Here is a 24643-nt window from a genome sequence, read left to right as displayed (position 1 = left end):
GAGGAGGGCGCTCACCTCCTGGCCACCCCTCCCAGACCCACTGCTGGGTGCCGGCTGGCAAAGGGGGCCTGGTGGAGCGGGCAGTCGTGGGGTGGGGAGGGGTCTCCAAGGCAGAGGGGGTGGGCAGGTGGTTTCTGTGAGGCCACAGAGAGCTTTGTCCTGGGGACATGTTGGCCCCAACCAGAGGCCAAAGAGCAAATCTCTGGCCTCCTTCCCAGTAGCCTGAGGATCCCGGCACACTTGCCCGTTAGGCGACACCCCCACCCATCGATGGAAGTAGTATAGGGTGATGTGGGTCCACTCCTGGATAGGGAACACGGGTGGGTGGCGGTGCCTGCACCCTGGGCCTCTAGGGAGGGCAGCTGGGAAGACACAGCGTCGCCTCCACCGCCCTGGTCACCTGCCCGCCCTGTGAGTGACCACAGCTCCCCAGCCACTTCCAAGAGTGTGTTTATAAAAAAACAGCAACGGAGTACAGTGCTGACCCCACAGAGTCTTCCAGGCCAGCAGGAGCAGCAGGCCCCGATTCCCAGCTCCCTGTGGCCCAGGGTGCGTGAGTCTGGGACTCCCGGCCCTCCAGGCCCCTCCTCTCCCAGAGAGCCTGATGCAGCTTGTGGGCTGGACCCTGGAGCCCAGCTGCACCCTGGTGGGTCCCAGGCGGCTGAGCAGAGGGCTCGGACAGTGTGCGTCTGGCCTTGGGGTCCTCCCATCTGCTCCTGGGCCATCGGGGGCCTTGTGGCTCAGCCCACCAGCGGGCCACAGCCGCAAGCCTCATCTTTATCATCCCAGCTCCCAGAGGCGCTGTGGGCGCGAGTCCCTGCCCTCGAGCCCGGGGAGGGTCCAGCTGAGCCCCCTGCAGGGGACACCAGGGGCCTGTGTCTGAGGCCAGTGACAGAAGGGGCTTCCTGCTTCCCGGGCTGAGTGGGAGCCGGGGGAGCCAGACAGAGTGGTATTTGGAAGCCCGGAGGGGTCCCCTCTGCCCATCCTCCAGCCATCGGCTTCCACCTGCCCTCCCCAGGTCATGCCCTGCCGTGGTCTGGGCTACTGGGCCGGCTGCACGCCAGACCCCGCAGTGGCCCCGTTCTCCTGGGGGGTCTTGGAGATGTGGAGGAAGGTGGTCCTCATGGCCCGGTGGCAGGTGTCCACGAGCGCAGGGACGTCCGCCACAGTGAGGCCGCTGGTGGGGATGGCTTCCAGCACCTGCACTGTGACTGTTCCTGTGGGGGAAGCAACAGACCTCAGTGGCCTGTGGGGAGCTGGGGCCCACCTCAGCCTGCTGCCCTGGCCTCACCTCTCCCCAGCCCCCCACAGCCCCTCCCTGGGAAGCCCGAGGCCGGGCTCTTCCCCTGGACTCCCTAGCTGTGGTGGGTTATTTTAATTGCAGTAACGTTGCTGCAGTAAACCCCATGGCTGCCTGGCCTTCACGCCGCATTTTCGACAAGTCTGCGCTCCCCTGTTACTGCCCCCAAAAAGCCCCACTTCCTGATCAGCCCCTACCTCACTGCCTGGTCTCTGCCCTCCATACGGGGCGAGGGGCTGTGGGAGAGATGGAGCTGGGTTCCCCCACTGCTCTCCAACTTTGACCCCACTGTCCTGCCTGGGCACCAGGTGCCCACGTTCTGGGAACTGGCTGGAAGGGGCAAGAGGTCATGAGCCCCGCAGCCTGTGCCCCTGGGCTGCCTGGGTTCCATCTACCCCATGCAGGAATCAGCCTGGACACATGGGCTCAGAGGCCGCCCTCCAGGCCCCCAAGCTGTGTGCACAGCTGGGGTCCATCCGTGTGAAGTCTCTTGGAGCCTCAGTTTTCTCATCTGAAAAATGGGCCCAGCACCACCCATCTCACAGGGCCATGAGGCCATGAAGCCCACAGCTGGGACTCCAGCCTGAGTCACTCATTCGCCACATGGTCACCGTGTGGCCACGCCACGGGTGCCACCCGGAAATGGGAACGATGAGGGGCCCGGGGCTCCGTGACTGTAGGGTCAGGCGGGGCCTACACCCCAGGTGCACACATGTGGGGGTACCTGAAGTGAAGAACTTCTTCCTGGTGTTGTAGAAGGAGGAGAAGGAGGAGTACACCACGGGGACGATGGGCACCTGCAGGCAGGGAGACGCACAGCTGAGGCAGCCCTGGGGACAGGCCGGGCACACCCCAGGCTGCATGTGGTTGGGGAGCCCTGTCCTGCGGCCCACCCACCCCTGCCTTCGCTGCTGCCATGGGTCCTCGTGGCTGTCCTGCCCCTGGGACCTGGGATACGTGTCCTGCTCTGGTTGGCCCAGAGTTCCATAAGCTCATCCTGCAAATCTTTACTCATCTCCTCTAGGAAGCCCTCCTGAGCTAGCACGTGTTTGCCTGGTTCACACCTGTCCCCATATTGGGTGTGCAGCTAGCCAGCGGGGCAGGGCCCTGTCCGGTTTAGAAGGAGGTTATGGCACTCTTCCCTGCCCACGCCTCTCTCCCAGTCCTCTCCATCTCAGGAAGCCAGCGAGGGAGGCAGCCCTAGCCAGGGGGAGGGGTGGAGCCTGCTGGTGTTCCTGGAAGTCACTGGGGTCAAATCCAAGGGCACTTGGGGGTGATCATTAACCCGAGGCAGCCAGGGAACCCCCAGGGGGCCAGCAGGTAGGCTGGGGACTGGCAGCAGGAAGGGAGGGAGCTAGCAGGTAGGCTGGGGACTGGCAGCAGGGAGGGAGGGGGCCAGCAGGTAGGCTGGGGACTGGGAGCAGGAAGGGAGGGGGCCAGCAGGTAGGCTGGGGACTGGGAGCAGGAAGGGAGGGGGCCAGCAGGTAGGCTGGGGACTGGGAGCAGGGAGGGAGGGGGCCAGCAGGTAGGCTGGGGACTGGGAGCAGGGAGGGAGGGGGTCAGCAGGTAGGCTGGGGACTGGGAGCAGGGAGGGAGGGGGCTAGCAGGTAGGCTGGGGACTGGCAGCAGGAAGGGAGGGGGCCAGCAGGTAGGCTGGGGACTGGGAGCAGGAAGGGAGGGGGCCAGCAGGTAGGCTGGGGACTGGGAGCAGGAAGGGAGGGGGCCAGCAGGTAGGCTGGGGACCGGGAGCAGGGACGGAAAAGCTGTGGGTCTCCTGGCTGAAGCTGCACTGTGGCCACCCCCAGCCACCCCATCACAGCCGCCCGTCTCCCCTCTGCTCTCCCAGAGCTGATCCAGCCCTCACTCCGCCCCCAAGGGGAAGTGACATCAGCCCCAGGCTGGGCAGGTGTGCCCTGCACCTGGGCAGGGCTGGGATCAGAGCCCAAGGATGCCCACCCAGCCCAGCGCCTCCGGGGCTCCCCAGGCTTCATGGCCTTAGCTAGGAGCCTCCAGAAGGAGGGCCCCCTCCCCACCACCTTGCACAGGGCCAGGCACTGGGGGCCACTAGTGGCCAGTGTGAGGGAAGGAGCTGAGACCCCTGCCCTGAGCGAGACCCCACCCAGATGGGTAAAAGCTCCTTCTCCTGACGCAACTCTTCCCAGCACAGCGGCAGAGGCAGGACAGGTGCTGGGGGAATGGCTATACCCTGGCCTCTCCCAGACACCCTAGGATGCACTGCACCCCTGGAGGCTGGGGACCAGGAAGTCCAGAGTCTGGAGGCGCTGCTTACAATGAGCTCCACCCACCCTGAGCTCTGGCCTGACCTGATACTACACCAAAAGCCTGGTTTGTCCAGACCCACTGCCCATGCCCTGAAGCCCACCCCAGCCAGGCACAGGCCCAGAAATGAGCCTCCTGAGAGCTCTGCAGCAGAGGCCAGCGGCCCGGCTCCCCACCCCTCTACCTGCCCAGCCTCGCAGGCCAAGCACTGGGTGCCCACCAAGGGCAGCTGGTCACTCTGGGCTCTGTGCGGGCAAAAGGCCCAAGGGGCTGCCCTACCTGGTCGGTCAGGGGGCAAGTGCAGGAAGGGGCAAGGAGGCCCTGTCCCCAACTCAGTGGGAGGAGTCCCTTGTGTGTCAAAGGTCCTCAGCTTGGCTGGTGGTTGCCTCCTGCCTTAAGCCAGCCTGACCCCGCCTCCCCAGCCTGCACCCACCCCGGGAGGGCTGGGCTCGGCCTACCTGTGCCTGGACTGCCAGGTAGAAGGCGCCCTTCTTAAAAGGCAGCAGGTCCCCATTGTCGTTGCGAGTACCCTCGGGATAGATCCACACTTTGAGCTGCAGGGAGAGAAGAGCCTGGACTGACCTCACGCCCAGGCCGCCCCAGAAAGGCCACGCCGCCTCGCCTCCTAAGAAGCCCCACTTCGCAAAGCAGCTGGCATGGGACCCCACCTGCGGAGCATGGATGATGTAGGGGTCTGGCGTGGGACCCCACCTGCGGAGCATGGATGATGTGGGGGTCTTGTTTTTTCTGCCAAAACCAAGTCACAAGCTGGCCCCTGCCTGGCCCCGCCCAGGCCCCACCCCAACCCCACCCAGCCCGGCCCTGCACACTCACGTTCTCCCTGACCATGCGCTCGCCCAGGTCGGCCATCACTGTCATGGCAGTGCTAGAGCGCTGCCGGTTGATGAAGAAGACGCCCCCGAGGTACATGATGAGGCCCACGGGCCCCAGGAAGAGCAGCTCCCGCTTGGCGATCTGCACACAGCGCTCCGGAAGGACCTCCATGAGGCCTGGGAGACAGAGAGACAGAGACAGAGACAGAGGGGGAGACAGCGTGCGCTGGAAGACAGCTGCTGAGCACCCACAGGCCTGCCTGGCACCCTGCCTTCTCCCTGGCTACCTGGACAGGTCGTGTGGCCTCCGAGCCTCTGTGTCCGGCCCTGAGGGAGGTACTGAGGCCGAGCTCGCCCAGGCACAGGCAGTCCTGTGTCCTCGTCCCCGGGACCCAGCCCCAGCCCCACACAGCCCCAGCTCAGCCGGCCCCACTCAAACCCCAGAAGCCGCCCCCGAGGCTCGGCCTACCCATCATGTCCAGGATGCTCTGGTGGTTGGAGACGATGACACAGGGCCGGGCCTCCTGCAGCCTGCGTGGGTCCCGCACCTCGAAGCGGAGCCCGTAAAAGTACTTGAAGCTTCGCACGAACCAGCTGATGATGCTGCAGGGGAGGCCACCATGAACACGGGTCCCGCAGATCCCGCAGCCGAGGCTGGGGCGCGAAGGCCTGGGGGTGGGGTGTGGAGGAGGCTGGGGAGGGGCCCTCCTGGCACGGGGCAGGAGACCGGGAGACACAGGGGAGGGAGCCCCTGAAGCGGACAGAGTCCCGGGCCCGGCTCACCCACCTGGACGGCTGCCCTGCCTCCGTCTCCCCAGCAACAGAGGAAAACCCAGAGCCTCTGGAACTCGGATGCTAGGAGCATGGGAAGGCGCCCACTTCCAAATCCACGTCCAGGGCCCACCCAGCCCTCATCCACCCCACAGGGGACCCAGCCGGAAAGGAACTGGCACTGGCTCTCACGTCCGCTATGAAGGACCCACGTCGGGGAGAGCAGCCTCTGCACCCCAGCAGAGGAAATGGGGCCCCACACACCCTGGGGAAGGTCACTGGCCCCTCAAGGCAGGGCCACATCAGGAAGAAAGTGTCGGCGCCAGTGGAGACCCCTGAAGCGACCTCCAAAAGGTTCTTCCAGAAAAGAGCCGAGACCGAGACCCTCTCTCGCCCCTACCCTACAGAATCAGGCCGGTTCCCTTTCCCCGTGAAGAGGCGGCGGGGGGCTCGGGGCTTGTCTGAGGTCACACCAGGAGCAGCAGCAGAGCCAGGGTCCGGGCCACCTGAGCCCCGGCCCCAGCAGCCCCCACTCTGGCAGGGGCCCAGCCCACTGGGGGCTGCCCTTGGAGCACCTGCAAATGTGAGGTGGCCTTGTCCAAGCAGCCCATCATGGTTGGGACCAGGGATGTCCAAGGGGCACCCGAAGACTCTGACCAGCTCCGAGCGCCCCAAGCCTCTGCCCTGCTGTGCTGCCAGGAAGCTCTGGGCACACCCCAGATAGGGCACCCCATCACAGGGCAGCCGGCGGGGATGGAGCCAGGAGGACGGAGCTCCACTCCGAAGCTCCAGCAGGGGTGGATGGCCGGGGCAAGGCTGTGCCAGCGCTGACCGGGGGGCTGCCAGTGCTGCTCCCCTCTCCATGCAGACTAGTGCCCCCCACCATTTGATCCCCCAGCACTCCTAAGGGCCCCACGCTTCCTACAGATGAGTCTGAGTAACTGCCCCAGGCCATAGAGCAGAGATTCAAAGCCGGGGCCTTCTCTCAAAGCCATACTGGTGGGGATTTTTGTTGTTTTAACAGGGTCTTGCTCTGTCACCCAGGCTGGAGTGCAGTGTCACAATCTGGGCTCACTCCAGCCTCCATCTCCTGGGCTCCTCCCACCTCAGGCTCCTGACTAGCTGGGACCACAGATGTGAGCCACCACACCTGGCTAGTTTTTGTATTTTTGGTACAGATGGGCTTTCACCATCTCTGGCCAGGCTGGTCTCGAACTCCTGGGCTCAAACAATCTGCCCACCTCGGCCTCCCAAAGTGCTGGGATTACAGGCCTGAGCCAACTCGCCCAGCCTTTAAAAAAAAAATTGTGGTAAAATACACGTAACATAAAATGTATCTCCTTGGCCTTTTCTGGGTGCACAGTTCATGGACGCTGGGCACATTCGGTGTCCAGCAGCCATCTCCTCCCTCCAGCTCCAGAACTCTCCACCTTCTCTGGCTGACGTCTGTTCCCATGTGACACAAACCCCTGTCCCCTCCCCAGCCCTGGCACTCTGCCCTTCCATGTGTGAGCCCAGGCCTGCGGCAGCACCACCTCAGGCTGATGGGGCAATGCTCATGACCCCCTGTTGCAGATGGGGAAACTGAGTCAAGGGTGGCCTAATGGTTAATTCTGGTGATGAGTCCAGCCGTCCGTCCCTGGACTTGGAAGCCTGGGGCCTCCTCAGATCTGCCCTCCTCAGCCAACTCTAGATATCTCCTCTCCAGGCCGCGCCGGCCACCGTCCCCTCCCACCCAGAAGGCACACCCGGGCTGGTAGCACCCGCACACTCAGGGGAACTGCAGGGCTGTTTTGCCTCCATACTCATCTGCGCAATCCAGCTTCCTGGACCCCTGTGACGCTCCAAGAAGACGAGGAGGCAAAAGCCGGCAGTTCACCAACAGAAAACACGGAACTGTCTGGTGCTAGCAAGACGGCCGTGTCGCCAATCAAAGAAGTGCAAATGGAAACAAGAGACTGTCCTCATCCTTCCCCCTGGCACAGATTAAAACGCCTGATAACAGGAGGTGCCAGCCAGGGCGTTGGGAACAGGCCCAGCGGCTGGCAGGAGTGAGGAGTCGCACAGACAAGATGCTTCTGTGGAGGGCAGGTTGGCAGGCCCGGCCAGAGCCCTGAGGAAACCTGGCCCTCTCCTCTCAGAATCTTCCAGGAATTCGCCCGACGGCTGGAGTGAGAAGCCTGCGGTGCTGAAGTGTGCGGTGAATTAGGAAAACCTGAAAATGCTTAAATAGCCACCAGTAGAAAGAGGGAAAGTAAATTAGGGTCCATTTCACAGACAGCTGGGGCGCGGGGAAAGAACAGGACAGGTCCACACTCATCTCCTGTGAAGGACATGTGTACGATTTCTAGCAGCAGCCAAGACACACCTGCAATTCCAAAGCTAGCTGCCTGCAGGAGGCTCGGGCCACATCTGAAAGGGACATTGGTTCCCTCTGGTAGTGACATTGGCCAGTTCCATCTTTTATTTACTTTTTTATTTTTGAGACAGGGTCTCACTCTGTCACCCAGACTGGAGTGCAGTGGTGTGATCTCAGCTCACTGCAACCTCCGCCTCCCGGGTTCAAGCAATTCTCCTGCCTCAGCCTCCTGAGTAGCTGGGATTACAGGTGCCTGCCACCAGGCCTGGCTAGTTTTTGTATTTTTAGTAGAGACGGGGTTTCACCATGTTGGCCAGGCTGGTCTCGAACTCCTGACCTCAGGTGATCCTCCCGCCTCGGCCTCCCAAAGTGCTGGGATTACAGGTGTGAGCCACCGCGCCTGGCCAGCTAGTTTCTTAGTGTTAACAACTGCATCTTGGTGATGTAAGATGTTAACAAGGGAGGAAACTGGTGAGGGCCATATGGGGTCCCCCGTAATATCTTTGCAACTTCTCTGTAAATCTGAAATTATTAAAAAATAAGATCTTCATTTATTTTTTATTTTTTTGAGACGGAGTCTTGCTGTCACCTAGGCTGGAGTGCAGTGGCGAGATCTCAGCTCACTGCCATTTCCACCTCCCGGCAAGCGATTCTCCTGCCTCAGCCTAGCAAGTAGTTGGGACTACTGGTGTGCGCCACCACACCCGGCTAATTTTTGTATTTTTAGTAGAGACGGGGTTTCACCATGTCGGCCAGGCTGGTCTCAAACTCCTGACTTCATGATCCGCCCGCCTCGGCCTCCCAAAGTGCTGGGATGACAGGAAGGAGCCAGCGCGCCGAGCCCTCCTCTGTTCTGATTGTGGTATAACACGCACCACCTAAACAATATAATTGTACCCATTTCTCAGCCACCCCCCGCGGTGTCCCGTACATAGTTCAGAGCTTTCTGAAAGCTGGTGGGAAAGTCTAGACTCACTTTACAAGCAGTTCCTGGATGGGCGGGTGGCTCACGCCTGTAATCCCAGGACTTTGGGAGGCCGAGGCGGGCAGATCACCTGAGGTCAGGAGTTCAAGACCAGCCTGGCCACCATGGTGAAATCCCGTCTCTATTAACAATACAAAAATCAGCCAGACGTGGTGGCAGCTGCCTGTAATCCCAGCTACTCGGGAGGCTGAGGCGGGAGAATCACCCGAACCAGGGAGGAGGAGGTTGCGTTGAGCCGACATGGTGCCATTGTACTCCAGCCTGGGTGACAGAGCAAGACTTCATCTCACACACACAAAAAAAGTGTTTCCTCAGAGAGGAAGGGACTGAACTAAGCCCTGCAGAGGCTCCTGCGGCCGAGGACACCCCCGGGAACCCAGGCAGAGAAAAATCGCCTTCTAAGCACAGAGGCCCCCTGCACCTCCTGTGTGCAAAGCCTCGAGACAAGGGCTCTACATGAGTCACCTCCTTTTGTTCTGACAGTAACCCCCCAGGGTAGGTACGATCATAACCCCCCTCTTCAGATGAGGAATGCGAGGTTCAAGGTTCAGCAAAGTTAAGTGACTTCCCCAAGGCCACACAGCAGGGAAGCCAGAACAGGCCTGAGCCCCCCTCGGAACCCTGCTTCGGAGCTGGCAGAGTCGTGCTGGGGCAGCGCGGGCCCCCAGTAGGACTCTAGGAGCTCATCCTGAGGCTCCCTCCCTCCCCCGGGCTCCGCAGTGCCCTCAACCCCTCAGCAGGGCTGGGAGCTTGCTCGAGCCTCCCCCAGCAGGAAGCTCAGAGCAGCCACTGTCCCCAGGCTTCCCCCACCAGCTTGCCCAGCCCAGGTCCTGTCCTGTGCCAAACACCCTGCCTCACTCAAACTCCCCTCCCACCAACCACAGGCGGGCGAGGGGCTGCCCTGTCCTTTCCTCAAAGCCTGGAGCAGGTGTCGCTGTGCCAGACCAGGACACAGTCACACGGACCCCAAATCCAGGTCCTGGACTCCTTGCCTCCCCGGGGTACCCCAGCAGGGGCAAAGCCAAGGTTGCCAGAAGCCTGGAGCTCAGGGAGACCTGCTGGCCACTGCCAGGCGGGTGACTTGTGCCAGCTTTGCCCAGCAAGGCAGGAGGCCCAGGGAGCAGCCCAGTGCCCAAAACTAAGTGAGGCTGAGCCCAGACTGGGCCCTTCTGGTGGCATCGGAGCAGTGGGCTCCTGCTGAGGGAAAGCCCAGGTCCTGCCTCGGTCTTTTTCAGGAGCCCTCAGACTGGAGTCCACTGGCCTCGAGCGAAGCCCCGTAAGAGACCCCTCTGGGGTCTGCAGGAACCCAGCCTCCTCAGACCGCCTGAGCTCAGCCCCCAGGCACCTGGGCTGCTCCCACACTCAGGCTCTGGGCCTGACGGGGATTTGGATCCCATTTCCCTTCTTCCGAGCTATGGCCTCGGGCAATGCATTTGACCTCCCAGGCTCCTGTGGAAGGGTGTGCAGGCTTACATTCTATGAGGCGGAGACCCCCGGGGCACCATCGGGCCAGGGCAGGACCTCCACCAACAGTGGCTGTGATGGGGATGACTAGGGGGCGGGGGGGAGGGGGGGAAGAATCCAAAATGGGTGGGGCCAGGCACGGTGGCTCACGCCTGTGACCCCAGCACTTTGGGAGGCTGAGGCAGATGGATCACTTGAGCCCAGGGGTTTAAGACCAACCTGGGCAACAGAGCGAGACCTTGTCTCAAAAAATAAAAAAAAAATCCAAAGTAAATCAAAGCGAAAGGCCCCTCAATGTGCCTAAGCCCCCAGTCCCACCAGCACCTGGCTCAGGCAGCTGGGAGGCGGTTCTAGGTCAGGGCCCAGGCCACTGGCCAGGCTGTCCTCGTGGAAGGCCACTCGCTGACCCTTGCCTTGGTCCCGGGCTGGGACACTCCCAGGAGACCCAGCAGCTCTCTGAGCCAGGACTTGCCCATCTTCAGCTGCGTGAGCTCATTCAGGGCAGCCCCCTCCCCCTCTGCTGGGGCTCGTTGGGGCCACCGGGGACAGGGACCCCAGTGAGGAATCTGGTGTTTTCCGGCAAGTGTCATCCAAGCTGCAGCACAAGGCGGGACGGGTCCATAGGGGTGCGGGGTCCAGCCCACACAAACACCCGGATGTGGGGGGTCCCCATGACTCCTCAAAGCGGATGTGTGGGAGTGCAGGTGTGGCGGGCGGGAAGGAGGTGGGACCAGAGAAGCCCTCCCATCCCTCAATCAGGACAGCTCCAATTTCTGGGCCTGCACAGAGACACCTGGAGCGCTCTGGAGGACCAAGGTCACGGTCTCCCTTGGGACTAAGACCCCAGTGCTGTGGTGACACAGGGCCCCCGATGGCATCTGTCATCACCGGACATCTGTCAGGGGACCCGGGACCATGCACTGGCCGGCAAATCTGGGTCAAACCTTGCCCGACATCCCAAGTCCCCTGTGCCTTCTCCCCACACTGGGCGTGTGGTGTGGGCACGTGCTCCATGGGGACAGGAGCCTGCCCTGCAGCCAGGAGCTGCCACAACCACTAGGTCCCGGCCTCCAGATACCAGCAGAGCGTGGGGTTCAATTCGGGGAGCATCCTTAAGAGGAAGAGCACCCCTTTTCTGTCTGGGACCCTGAAAATGGTCGGAATAGAGGTCAAAGGAGCCGGAAACTAACTGCTGTTTCCCTAGGCTGCCCATCTGGTCTCCTTTGCTGTATGAAAAAGTAAACTTCTCTGTGAATTAAGCTGCTGTCTTGAGGGTTTTCCGATCCTGTAGCTGAACCCAGCTGTAGGACACGGAGCCGCTCTGGGCTTTGCTTTCCTCTGTCGAATGGATGTACCAGGGCATCGGCCCCTGGTGAGGAAACGTCCCCTGCAGCTCCACCCTAACTGCGCACACAGGGAAGGGCTCAGGGGGCACCCCCTGCCTGGAAGGGGTCCATGGTCTCAGCCCCAAGCCCGGTGGGAACGAAGGCTGCCTCAGAGGTTCTAGTCCCATCACTGTCCCTCACACGCTCAGAACTATGGTGTAGAAGGTGGGGGTCTCTTGGGTGCCGCCTGGAACCCCGTGGGGAGGGGCTGGGCCTCAGCCAGGGCAGCCATTGCTCAGGGGCAAGATGGAGCGCCCCTCCCAGAGCTCAGGCCTGCGGCAGGGCTGCCTCAGAGGCCCCAAGCGCTGGGCTGGGAACAAGGGGAAAGGGAAAAGCAGGTACTCTGGAGTCACTGTCAGTGGGTTCGAACCCCAGTTCCACCCCATCCTGGCTTGGGGACCCTGCCCCAGTTTCAAGTTGCTTATCTCAGCCTCAGTGTCCTTATTTATAACACAGAGCACACGCGAATCCCTGTTCCTGAGGCTGGAGGCACCCGTGGCGCACAGCAGGAACAGAGGCCGAGTATCCCCTCCTTCCCTTCCAGCCCCCCGGGTCCCTTCCCTGGAGTGACAAAGCGCCTGCTCTTCATCTGCCTTTCTCAGCCCTCCCGACGGCCCCCATGGAGGGAACGCACATTCGCAACAGCCCCACTCTTAGCCATTGCTGGGAGTCTTGGAAGTCATCAGGGACCCTGGGGCCTGGGGAGCATGTGCAGAGGTGTGGGGGAAGGTAGCCATGGAGCCCCAGGCCTCTCCTCCAGACTGCCCTGCCCTCTGGCCCTCCCTTCTCTTCAGGGACCAAAGCAGGAACAAAGCACCTGCTGTTAGCAGCCAGTGTCCCGGAAGCCACTACTCCACAGGCCTGAGCCTGGTGCTGCCCTGGAGAGGTGAGGGCGGCAGGAGGGTCCCATCCAAGCACCATCAGAGGCCCCAGGTCCCGAGGACACCCAGGTTAGCCAGAATCTCCAGGCTGAGATGGGGACAGGGCCGAGTGGGGCAGCAGGGCCAGTGCCAGCCAACCCAGCCTGCCAGGTTCATAGAAAGGGCAGCAGGTGAACTGTGATTTGGTCCCTGGAAAACAACCATGAAGTCCAGGCAGAGGCCCCTGCAGAACAAGCCAGGCTTTCTCACACGAGGAGGCCGCCAATGAAGAGGCCCGTGGCCTGTGGCCTGGCTCAGTAGTGGGGTCTGCTCCAGGGTCTCCTAAGTCAGGTGCCCCATCACTTCTGCTGAAAGAACAGGACCCCGTCCCCTGTCCACACCCCAGGACACGCCCAGCACAGGATGCCCTGCGGGCATCAGAACCACACAAGCCATTTCCTCGGGGTGGGGGGCACCCCCCCAAGGAACCCACAGACTGGCCCCTCCTCAGCTGGGAAAGCCGCACCCTCGCCCCTACTCTGAAGCACCCCGGGGGCTGAGGGGGGCCCCTCACAGAGACCCCTGCCTACAGGGGATCCCAGGGCCAGAACCACAGGGGAGGCTTTCAGGGATTCCAGCACAGGTGCCCAGAGCCCAGCCCCCAGGAACTCCCTGTTTCTGCAAACTGCCTTCCTCGCTGAAGGGTGCTCCACTGGGGACGTCAGCGCCAGTCACCACCTGGGCCAGCCCTGGAGTGTGCGCTCCCCGGGACCCCGGCCTGGGCCACCTGGCCTGCATCACCACTGGTCACACACATGTCTGGCTGAGCAGCCAGCAGGCCCTTCTCGGACTCTCCATGCTCACCATCAGCCCCAGGGTCCTCCTTCATATTCCTGGAGCTTCTGGGGCTCCGTTGGAAGCCATGAGTGTAGGCCCGTTCCAGCAGCCTCAGTGCCCTCCCAGGGCTGGCAAGGACAGCGAGTGCAGGGAGCTAGCAAACCCTCACCCACTGCCCCTGGAACCACGGATAAGGGGGCCTCTGGGGCCACAATGCCCCCACCCCAGGCCATTGCAAAAGCCACTGGCTGGGCAGTCCAAACAGGGCAGAGAGAAATGTAGCAACAGCCTGGGGACGGCTAACAGGGAGAGGGGGCAGGCAAGAGCCTTCTCCGGCAGCCCCCGTCGTCTTTGGCAGCCCAGTCTGACCTCTGGCCCCCAACCTCAGCCTGGCAAAACCAAGCTCCCACCTTCTGGAAGGCGTCCAGGGGAAGATTTCAGCCCCGCCAAACCCTAGTCCTAACTCTTCCTTCCCTTCGCTTGGAAGCTGGGCCCCCGGAGCTGGAGGCCAGGGGCGTGCTCCCCAGCACGGAAGCAGGTCCCCTCCGGGTCCCCCACCTCCCTGCGAAGAGGAAGGGGAGAGAAAGGGGAACCCGCCCCACAGGTGCGCCCATCACCGGGCGGACAGGCAGGAGGGCGTCGGAGGGAGGCCGAGGGGTGCCCCCACGCCGTCGTGCGCCCTGATCAATGGCCCTGGGGCAAGTCCCCGCTGCCCCGGCCTCGGTTTCCCCGCTCAGGAAGCAGGGCTGAGCCTCTCCCAGCGCGGACCGGCCCCCTTTCTCTCCGAAAGCTGCTCCGCCCCCGGAACCCCACGCCGGGCTGCAGGGACGCGGCGGAGGCCGAAACCGGTGTAGACGCCCGGGGCCAGGGCGGGGGGTGGGGTGCTGGGCACTGTGACGCCGGCTCCTTGACCCCCTGACTCCGGGACCCCCTGACTCCGGGACCCCCTCCCGTGCCTGCCGCCGGCCCAGGCGCGCTCTCCCCGGAGCCCCGGAGCCCCGGAGCGGGGCGGGACGGGCGGGGCAGGAAGGAGGGAAGCCCAGAAGAAAGTTAGGGAAGCGGAAGCGGCGCGGCGGTTCCCCGGCCCCTCCCGGCGGCCCCCGGCCTTGCCTCATGTTCTCCACCGTCCGGCCGCCGTGGCGCAGCAGGCAGACGAGCGAGGCCACGGCGGACACCGTGAAGCACAGCGCGCAGTACAGGGCGACCTTGGCGTAGAACTCGGCCGCGCGGCTCAGCTGCACCAGCAGCAGCAGCAACAGCAGCGCCGCGGCCAGACACGGCCACAGCTCCATGGCCCGGCCCGGCGCCCGACGGCGCGGCCAGCTCGCTCTGGCTCCCGCTCCCGCTCCCGCTTCTCCCCCGCGCGCTCAGGCCCCTTATTGCGAGGGCGGCGGGGCTGGGCGGGGCGGGGCGGGGCGGGGCGCGGGGTGGGGGAGGAGCGCGCGGCAGGGAAGGGCTAGGTGCGGCGCCCCGCCCCGACACTGTCCCCAACCACGCCCCGACACGGTCCCCTCACCAGGCCCCGCCCCGACACGGCCCCTCAGCCCCGCCCCGACACGGTCCCCTCACCAGGCCCCGCCCCGACACGGCCCCCCCTTCCTGCCCTGGGTCACCCGGCCCGGACCTCCCCTCCACGCTCCCTCCCCACAGCCTTCTGCCAGGTTACCGAGGCTCTGGCGCTCTGCTCCCACCCTCCCGGTCCCAGGGGACCCCCCCATCATGGCTTGCCGGTGGCTCGGGCTCTGGCGCTGCGCCCCATGGTCTGGGCCTCCTGCCCCGCCCGGTGCCCCCTCCCCCCGCTGCCGGGGCAGCCACAGGCTCCTGCGCGCAGAACCACAGCTCCCCAAGGGCGTAAAACCAGCGGGGATGCGCCCGTGCCAGGCCGGTGGCCACGCAAAGGGCCGCCGGAACCGCCCCCGAGTGACCGGTGGCCACCTGGCAGAAGGCCTGGCTCTTAGGGTGTTCTCGGTCCCCTGCGGGGAGACTCGTGGGGGCGCGCAGGCCAACTGGGGCGTGTGTCCGGGCGGGGCTGGGTTGCCCCACCCTGGGTGCCAGAAGTAGCCTTGTCACCAGGGACGCTCCGGGGGCAGGCGAGGTGGGTGTCAGGTGGCGGCGTTCACATCCGCTTGGCAGCACGGCCAGCGTGGCAGGGCAAGGTGCAGCTGGGACAAGGGCAGCAGTCACCTGGCCCGGCCCCCACCCGGCGTCCCACCTCAGGCAGCAGATGGAGATTGAAAAGCAGTTTCCTGGGGTCCCTCCTCACAGGGACTCTTGGGTTTGCTGCAGTTGCGGGAGTGCTGGCCGCCCTGCGCTCTAACGGGTCAGCAGGGGAGCACGGCCCCTCTTTTTTCAGATGCAGAGTTGAGCTGTTAAAACATTTCCCTGAACATGGTAACCACCCCCCAAACTGTACTGAGAGAATGACAAATACAGAAACTGCTCTTCAAATGAATGGGGAACTGCGGTCCTGAAGGACGTGGGGTCTCGCTGCCTGGGCTCAGCAGCCCCTGCCCAGGCAGTCCCAGCTTTTCTTGAAAGTGGAGACACATCCTTTTGCCTTAGGCCTGTAGGCATCTTACAGCGAAACCCAGGAGAGCATTTTCCAGCCCAGTCTCCTTCCAGATCCATATGGGCTTCATCTGGAATCAGCTTGGAGGGCCTGGCTTGACCTCTTTCCACGCTTGGAGCCGGAACTGCACACCCCGCAGCCGGGAGGTCTGAGAGCTGCACTGCTGTGCCTCTGAGAGGCTGAGAGGTGGCTGCTGATGGCTGCGGGGTTTTCATCTTCCAGGGCAGATGTGGTGGGTGCACCCTGCAGACAGGAGTGCCGCTGCCGGGAGCTGGGGGATGCGGGGGTGTGGGCTGGGGTCCCAGGTGGACTTCCTGGAGGAGTGGGGCTTCACAGCACCTTCAGCTGGAGGCTCTGTGCACCCAGGTCCCGAGCAGGTTGCACCCTGGCTGTGGAATCCAATCCTCACAACCATCAGGCCTGTCCAGGGGCTTTACATGCCAGCCCCCTTCTTGTCCTTTACCTCCCAGCCCACCAACCTTTCCAGGGTGGCCACCATCTTCCTGCACCCCCAGGTGACTGTGTGTGTGTTGGACACCTCTCCCTCCTCTCCTCCCCCGGGAATGGAGCCCGTGGCGCCTCGTCTGTTTTGTGCACCATGTGCGACCAGCACTCAGGCCAATGTCTGGCACATAGCAGGTGCTCAGCACACACTTTCCATAGTAGCAAAGGCATCCCCATTTTACAGAGGGAAAACTGAGGCTCTCAAGGGTGAACACCAGACAGCCGGGACGTGACAGAGGAAAAGAGGCTGACTCTGAGCCGGAATACTCCTGCCAGGGCAGCACACGGTGACCCTGTTGCCTCCCCAGACAAGGTGGGGTTTTGCCCACTGCTCTCCTGAAGAGGGTGAGACCTAATCTCACCTCCTCCCTCTTCTCTGCACCTTGCAGAAGGGTTGAGAGAAATGTCCACTTTTCCTCTGACAAGATCCGAGAGGAGGCGGGCCAGGGACTTGGGGAGTGATGAGGAAGTACTGTGTATTTTAATATAATGCCACATTTAGGAAGCTAACACATTATTTGTTTCTAGAAGTAAAGCTCCAGAGAATCTTATGGGCTGGCAGAGACGCCAAGAAAAGAGATTTTCTTTTTTTTTTTTTTTTTTTTTTGAGATGGAGTCTCGCTCTGTCACCCAGGCTGGAGTGCAGTGGCGTGATCTCGGCTCACTGCAAGCTCTGCCCCCTTGGTTCAAGAGATTCTCCTACCTCAACCTCTTGAGTAGCTGGGATTACAGGCGCCCGACACCACACCCGGCTAATTTTTGTATTTTTAATAGAGACAGGGTTTTGTCATGTTGGCCAGGCTGGTCTCAAACTCTTGACCTCAAGTGATCTGCCCGCTTCGGCCTCCCGAAGTGCTAGGATTACAGATGTGAGCCACCGCGCCCAGCCTAGAAAAGAGATTTTCTCTAAAATGAGTGCTTCTCACCCAGGGAGGGCTGGCATGGGCTCTGCTGGGTTTATCCCAAGAGTGTGGTGAGGGACTGGGAGCCTGGTTCTGTTGTGTAGGGATGGCCAGCGCCCTGTCTGACCCTTGAGATGCCCTCAGCTACCAGGGGCAGGGAGTGCTGGGCCGGTGGTGGCCGTGCGGCTGTACCCACCCAAGGACAGCTGAGAGTCCTCCTGGGCATTTGCTGGGACCCGGCCAGACAGCGCATGACACCAGGTGACAGTGAGAGCTGAGCTGGCACCGGCTGCTGAGGCCCGGGGAGCCCACACAGCTCAGGGAGCGAGTGAGGACGGAAGGACCAGCCAAGCCTCTCCAATTCCAGGAAGCAGAGATGAAGCCAGTGCTGTGTGGCCCAGGAAGGACTGGCAGGCGTAGGGCAGCCAGGCTTTGAAGACCAGTCCATCTGGCTTTAAACCCTGAGTTAGCCAAGACACCAGAGCCTCGGTTTCCTCATCTGTAAAGTGGAGACGCGACGCTCGCCGTGCCCAGTGTGTGACAGGAGGCAGCTGCCGGGCTGGCGGGGCACGTGGGCCTGACTAGGCCTCTTCCCAAAGACCTGCCCCGGAGAGACACCAGGACAAGAGCCAGGGAAGGGGAGAGCTTCTCGGCAGCTGGAGACACGGGGACGTGTGGCCAGGGGGCAGCCACGGCACAGCTGGGCCCCGGGCTGGACCCTTCAGGGGCTCCTTCCTTCCAGGGAGGACATCAAAGCCTGGCTTGGGGGCTGGACGGGGAGGCCGGGCTGAGGTCCAAGCCGGGCATGCCTGGGGCTCTCGGGCAGAGCGTACCCTGGCCAACGGGTTGTCCGGCCTCCTGGTGGGTGTGCTGGGCGCAATGCCATTCCCACCACCTGTAAATAAAGCAGCCTGTGAATCTTTCATGGGCTTGTGCTTAAAAATAGATGAGGTGAGCCCTCTGGGCTGGCTGCCCAGGCCTCTGCAGCAGGCGGGGCGGTCCACACTCTCCCTAGGGAGTCAGGGAGGGCGGGTGAGGGCTCCAAGGGGCGCTGGCCAGGGCACGTGGGACCTTGGGGCATATGGCCCCAGATGTAGGAGCCAACAGGAGGTCACGCCTTTGGATGTCCCATCCGGAGCTCTTAGGTCACAGGCTGGGGTGGGAGTGAGGGGCAGAGTGCACCCCACAGGGTCCTTCTCCTGCCAGGATGATGTCTGGGCTGGGAGACAGAGGACAGAGGTGGATGGAGAGGACAGGGGCGGGGAGGCATCAGGAGACAGAAGGGAGGAGACCCAAGGGAGGAGGGGCCCACACTGCAGTAGCACTTCCCTGCCCAGAGCAGCTGTGCCCTATGCACGGCCTCTCGCACCCAGCACACCTGTGTCTAAGTGGAGCCTCTGAGGAGCAGGGAGCCCGGGCAAGTCGGGCTCCGTGGCAGGAAGTACCAGAGCAGACACAGAACTCCGGCCTCTGACACGGCCACGGCTGGAGCTCACACAGGACCACGGAGGCCCAGAGGGTGCCTGGGTCCCAGTCCGAGAGGGATGTGGTGCGGGGCTGAAGAGCCCAGGGTCAGGGTCAGGCAGCCCAACCCAGCCAGGAGACCCTGGGTGACCTTGGATCAGCCCTGCCTCTCTAGGCCTCAGTTTCCCTTTCGTGCAGGGTGCGTGTGATGATTCAGTGGGACCGAGGCTTGGGACGGCCCAGGCCAGCCACCAGCCTCGGCCTCACCCCACGGCTTTTTACTCACTGCTGAGGGCGGCGTCCAATCAGGCCTGGGGCCTCCAAGCCCCCTCCTCTGGTATCTTGCCTAGGGCACAGGAGGGAGGCAAGTGCCCCAGAGAATGGGCGGTTCAGGAGCCCCCTCCACTACCAAGGCTGCCCCACCCACCACAGCGGGCTCTGCTCCCTGAGCCCCTCCAAGGGCCTCCCGACTGTGGCGGGGCTTGGAGCAGCTGATCCCACTGGGGCAGAGGAGCCGAGGTCCCAACCCCAGCAAGCGGGGGCAGGGGGGCCTGGGCTGCAGTCGGCTCCTCCTTCACCCTTCCCCCAAATACCTCCAGAGCACCTATTTCCCCAATTTCCCCACCGGCAGTGGTCTCCAGGGGCTTGGCTCTTGCAGGGTGGCCCTGGCTCTGGCCCTGCGCCCTGCCCATGACGTGGTCGGAAGGGCCTTTGGCAGCACCGGTCCAAGCCTTAGCAAACCCAACTGGGGGCTCAGAGCCGCCCCCCAATTTCGGGAGCGACTTCACCTTTCCACAGGATCATCCTCTTGGCAAGATGAGGCTGAGGCCGGGGGTTCGGGGCTCAGCATCGCCGTCAAAGCCGGGGCCTGGGTGCCACAGGCCGTGACCTCTTCCACCAAATGAGAGAAACGGCAAGACCTCAAGGAAGGGCCGTCGGAGCCCAGACGAGGCTGCAGTTTCCTTTGGTGAAGTGTCCGAGGGCCGGCTCTGGCGCCTGCAGGGGCTTCCGACGCTGGGTCCTTCTCAGGCTGAGCGCCGCACTCCCACGGCCACCCGGGTGGTGCACACAGTTTCCAGGGTGTCCAGGCAGCCCCCAGTGGACCTGGTGTCCACGTCCTCCTCTGAACCATGCCAGGCCTGGGCCGTGGGAATCCATGCTGCCGTGTGGGGCAGGGGCCTGTGTCCTGGTGCCGTGTCAGGCCTGGGCTCCTGTGGGCAGAGGCAGGCAGGCTTCCCTCCCCACCCGACCGCCCACCCATGGGTTCGCTTCCAACACCCTCTACTCTGCTCCTGGCCCATGGCAGGTGCCCCATTGGTGAGTGAATGAGTGACGGAAGGAGGGAGGAATCTGCCCTTCCGATCCCAGTGGCAGCGTGGACTGTGCAGAGCCTGGAGCCCTCAGTCGTCAGGGGCCACCTGGGAAACGACGCACCGAGAGCCTCTGGACATCCTGGGAAGGAGCGGCCTTCGGGGATGGTGGTTGGGCTTCAGCCAGCACCAGGGGCAGCCTCCGAGATCCAGACAATGGGGCAATGACTGGGACCCAGTGAGGGAGAAGAGGATCTGGAGCCTGGGAACCTAAGGCTATTTCACGCTGACTCCGTAGAACAAAATCAAATGGAAACACATCAGCTACGACAGGAAATAACCTCTCCGTTTACATAGGGCATATACCAAGTAACCAGTGGAAACCTCTGGAGCATATTTAGACCCCAGGCAGTTCTGTAACAGGGCTCCCGAGCCCCTGTGCTCAGCCCGGCTCCCACTGTGGAGTGCGCGTTCATGTTCCACACATCTCTGCCTTTGCTGCGTCCTTCTTCCGTTGCTTTGTGCATTTTGTCCAATTCTTTGTTCATGGTGCCAAGAACCTGGACACCCTCTGCCGGACATGAGGCTGTGCTGACCTGCCCTCGGCTCGGCCGCGTCTGCCCCACACTCTCCATTTTCTTCTTTTCCATCCCAGAGGGTTGGGGTGTCTGAGCCCAAGTTGAATTCCAGGTGGAGCTGTGACTTAAATGTCATCAAGGAGACTCCAGCAGGAGTCCAGAGGCCACAGTGAGGGCGGGCGCACGGCAGGCAGGGAGAGAGAGAGGAGGGCAGGACCTGGGTGAGGAGGGCAGGACCTGGGTGAGGAGGGAACCAGGGGAGCTGCCCCGGGCGCCTAGCCCAGCTGTGCAGGTTGTGCACTGCACAAGCCTAGAGGGTGTCAGCAACACTAACTACACCTGCAGCCGTGCCTTCCGGAGCAGAGGACACAGGGCTCTGGCCTTTGACCTGTACCACGCCCCTTACCACCCCAAGGCCTCAGCACAAGAGCCCTGAGTGCAGGTGAGTAGGTCAGGTCCTCTTGCCTCTGGGTAAGAGGTGAGGGTTAAGGTCCAGCAGCTCAGCCACCCAGCTCCCACCCTCCCCGCCCTGCCGCACCCTGCCTGAGTCACAGCCCCGTCTGAGTCACAGCCTCGGGCAGGTGTGGCAGACGGTGGCCAGCCCTGCCGAGCTAGCTGCAGCCCTGCCTGCTCCTGGGAGCCGCCTTCCAAGAGCCTGCAAGTCACCTGTGCTGCCCCTGGCAGGGTTGCCAGATTTATCAAACAAAACAAAAACCCAGGGCTCAGGTTAGATCTGCACTTCAGATTGGCAAGGAAGAATATTTTGGCATAAACGTGTCCCGTGTAATATGGGGACATACTTATACTAAAAAATGTTATTTGTTGTTTATCTGAAACTCAGATCTAACTGGGTGTCCTGTATTTCAGCTGGCGACCCCTTCCCCAGCCTAGGGCCAAGTCCGGCAAGGCCGCCCCTGGATTCTCCCCAAGGCCTCTGCAAAGGGCTGGGCAGCACTGCCCTCTGGTGGACAGGCCCCGGGGTGGGGTGGGGTGGGGTGGAGGCAGCGCCAGGCCACAGGGCAGAGGGACGGAGGGAGGACGGGGGACATGTGGCCCCAGACGCGGGAGCCCACAGGAGGTCATGCCTTTGGATCTACCATCCTTCGTCCTTAAAGCGTCCCCAGGGGCACTTGCCACTTGCCGTGCTCCAACCTTCCGCACAATCCCAGAGTCCTCTGATGAGCGCTGGGCTGGGCAGGTACCACCCCAGGAATCCGCGGCCCCTCCAATACTCAGCAGCGCCAGGCAGGAGCCTCCCAGCCCCAGCCACGGGGTGCGTCCTCCGAGCAGTGGGAACCAGCATGGAGCGGCCCTGAGACTGCGGCTCTGCCTGCGTGACTGGAGCTGCACAGGCGCCTCCGAGCGTTTGAGGTGCATTGAAGTTCCTCCCCTCTGCAAATCCACCATCGTAGTTTCTGGGCTTGGGGAATTAGTTTTCCCTCCCTCCCTCCCTCCCTTCTCTTCCTTTCTCCTTCCCCATTCCTTCCAGTTTCCAGGTGTCCTTCATCTGCATCCCCGGCGCCCCCTCCCCCCCCCCCCGTTTGCTGTTGCTCAATGGCCAGGACCCTCCACACAGGGCGCGATGCCTGGGGGCCCCGGGCCCTTTGCCTTCAGGGGCTCCTTCCTTGATAAAAATACATTGAAAATTATATTTTATGAGTGTGTTGGTGTAAAGACAGATACAATCTTCCACTCTAAACATTCATTTCCAGCCGGGCACGGTGGCTTACATCTGTAATCCCAGCACTTTGGGAGGCCAAGGCAGGCAGATCATGAGGTCAGCAGTTCGAGACCTGCCTGGCCAACATGTGAAACCCCGTCTCTACCAAAAATACAAAAATTAGCCAGGCGTGCTGGCAGGTGCCTGTAATCCCAGCTACTTGGGAGGCTGGGGCAGGAGAACCGCTTGAGCCTGGGAAGTGAAGGTTGCAGTGAGCTGAGATCGTGCCATTGCACTCCAGCCTGGGCAACAGAGTAAGACTCTGTCTCAAAAAAACAAAAACAAAAACACTTTCTTTAAATGACATTAACCTCGCCCTGTTGTTGCTCAGTCACCTGTATAAATAAAGGCAGACACATTCTCTTGCCAGCGCACTGCACTGCCCAGCACTGTGGGGCCTGGCTGGGCACAGTGCCCGGGCCCTGAGCCTTCCTCCTCCCCAGCCTCCCAGAGAACCCTGCTGAGAGCACCTGGCTGCGGCCCTGGGGCGACGTCAGGTGGCTCTGTTTTCATGCCACCTTCTTAATAAGCAGGCAGAAGCCAGGCGGGCCAGGAGAATGTGTCGTAGCTGGTAAGACAGATGGTCAAGAGGCCTGGCAGGAGCCCAGTGTCTGCCTGGTGAGACCACAGCCGGTCAAGAGCCCATCCCCACAGGCCCAGGGTCATGGTAGGCTGCACCCCCTGGGGAAAGCCTGCCTTCAGGGAGCTTGGCCTTGTGGGGGAGCCCCACACGTCCCCCCAGGCAGGCACCCGGGTCCTGATCCGTCTGAGCTTTAGGTGAAACCCCCCTTCCCTCTGTGCATCCTGCTCCATCTCCTAGGCTCACCATCTGTCGAGGAGGGCTGAGCGTCCCCCGCGGAGTCAAGCACAGCAGGGCCAGGATCTCCTCAGGGACCCCCCGTGCCAGCTGCACGCACGGCTCTCCGCAGGGCTGGTGAACCCGTTCCCTGGAGGAATTTACACACCACAGGCTCACACGGCCAGTGCCGATGTGCACTGCTCCCCTTACGTGACATGGGACGGTGACAGGTGTTCGGCTGCCTGCTATCTTTGCACGTCCATGTACCCTGAGTGTCTCCGGCCAGGGCCACCTGGCACCAGCTGCTGTCTGTGCCACAGTACCGGTTCTAACCAGCCCCGCCGAGGGGCCCTGGGCGCCCAGGAAGCCACACACCAACACTCCCACCAAGGGCTGTGGGTTGCACAGACCAAGCCCAGAAGACCACGGGAGGGCAGGAGGTGACAGATGCTGGGAGTTGAGGGTCCCTGGGGCCCCCTGGGGCCTGGCCACCGCACACCCTGTAGGACACACTAGGTCTAGACAGGTAGGCTGTGATTAAAACACAATAGGAGGCCTGGAGATTCGACCTGGTGCAGAACTTCCCTGGGCGACACCAGACCCTGCAACACAGGCCCTCAGCAGATTCTCACCGCAGCCCCGACAGCAGGGTGGGCTCCAGGCTGTGCGGGTGAACAGCTGGGGTGTCAAGAGGAGGAGCTGCCCCTCAAAGTCACGTGGTTGAGGCCGTGCAGCCAGGACTGGGGTCTGCTAGGCCAGTCCAGGACTCAGCTCTCCACCACTGCCTGCACCTCCACCCCACCAGCCTGGCGGAGCCTGGGGGGCCTGGGGCGCAAATGAGGCCCAAAGATGTTTTTATTCAGATTGCAAGATTCCTCCCCCTCCTCCTTCCTCTCCCCCTTCTCCTTCTCCTCCCCCTCCTCCTTCCCCTCCCCCTCCTCCCTCCCCTCCCCCTCCTCCCTCCCCTCCCCCTCCTCCCTCCCCTCCCCCTCCTCCTTCCCCTCCCCCTCCTCCCTGCCCTCCTTCCCCCTCCTCCCTCCCCTCCCCCTCCTCCCTCCCCTCCCCTCCTCCTTCCCCTCCCCCTCCTCCCTCCCCTCCTTCCCCCTCCTCCTCCTTCCCCCTCCTCCTCCTTCCCCCTCCTCCTCCTTCCCTCTCCTCCTCCTTCTCCCTCCTCCTCCCCCTCCTCCTTCCCCCTCCCCCTCCTCCTTCCCCTCCCCCTCCTCCTTCCCCTCCCCCTCCTCCCTGCCCTCCTTCCCCCTCCTCCTTCCCCTCCCCCTACCCCCTCCCCTCCTTCCCCCCTCCTCCTCCTCCTTCCCCCTCCTCCTCCTTCCCCCTCCTCCTTCCCCCTCCCCCTCCTCCTTCCCCCTCCTCCTTCCCCCTCCCCCTCCTCCTTCCCCCTCCCCCTCCTCCTTCCCCCTCCCCCTCCTCCTTCCCCCTCCTATCATCCCTCTCTTTTCCCCTCTTCCCTCTCTCTTCTCCTCCTTCCTCCATCCTTATCTCAACACCCTTGCTGGTCTCTCAGGAGCTTCTAGAGGGAGGAAAAGAAGGTCACAGCTCCACTGAGGGACCCTGATCAGGCCGAAGTCCAGCCAGGCTCAGGGGGAGGCCAAGGGGACCCTGGACTGGGAGTGTCAGGAGCCGCAGGGTCAGCGGCCTGAGCCCAAGGGGCCCCTCGTAGCAGAGCTGAGCAAGCCCCAGGGTGTGTGTGTGTGTGCACGTGTGT

At 62.8% G+C, this 24643-nt stretch overlaps 1 protein-coding gene and 1 long non-coding RNA gene across 2 annotated transcripts; both read right to left on the bottom strand.

The window, feature by feature from the left end:
- Positions 1–432: 432 nt before the first annotated feature.
- AGPAT2 (1-acylglycerol-3-phosphate O-acyltransferase 2) lies at positions 433–14496 on the bottom strand. Its single transcript, XM_024345981.3, has 6 exons — positions 14185–14496; positions 4883–5016; positions 4415–4590; positions 4039–4134; positions 2025–2097; positions 433–1217 (listed from the first exon to the last, which is right to left on the bottom strand). Exons 1-6 carry the CDS (start codon positions 14364–14366, stop codon positions 1042–1044), a joined length of 837 nt encoding a protein of 278 aa, XP_024201749.1. The 5' UTR covers positions 14367–14496; the 3' UTR covers positions 433–1041.
- A 2351-nt stretch (positions 14497–16847) lies between these two features.
- LOC134807619 (uncharacterized) lies at positions 16848–23813 on the bottom strand. The gene is made up of 3 exons (XR_010148533.1): positions 22948–23813; positions 17883–20618; positions 16848–17035 (listed from the first exon to the last, which is right to left on the bottom strand). It is a non-coding gene; the product is annotated as an uncharacterized LOC134807619 (long non-coding RNA).
- Between the last annotated feature and the right edge of the window lie 830 nt (positions 23814–24643).

Source organism: Pan troglodytes, chromosome 11 (assembly GCF_028858775.2).
Source record: "Pan troglodytes isolate AG18354 chromosome 11, NHGRI_mPanTro3-v2.0_pri, whole genome shotgun sequence".
NCBI classification, from domain to species: Eukaryota; Metazoa; Chordata; class Mammalia; order Primates; family Hominidae; genus Pan; species Pan troglodytes.
This window is presented reverse-complemented; position numbering and strand designations above follow the sequence as displayed.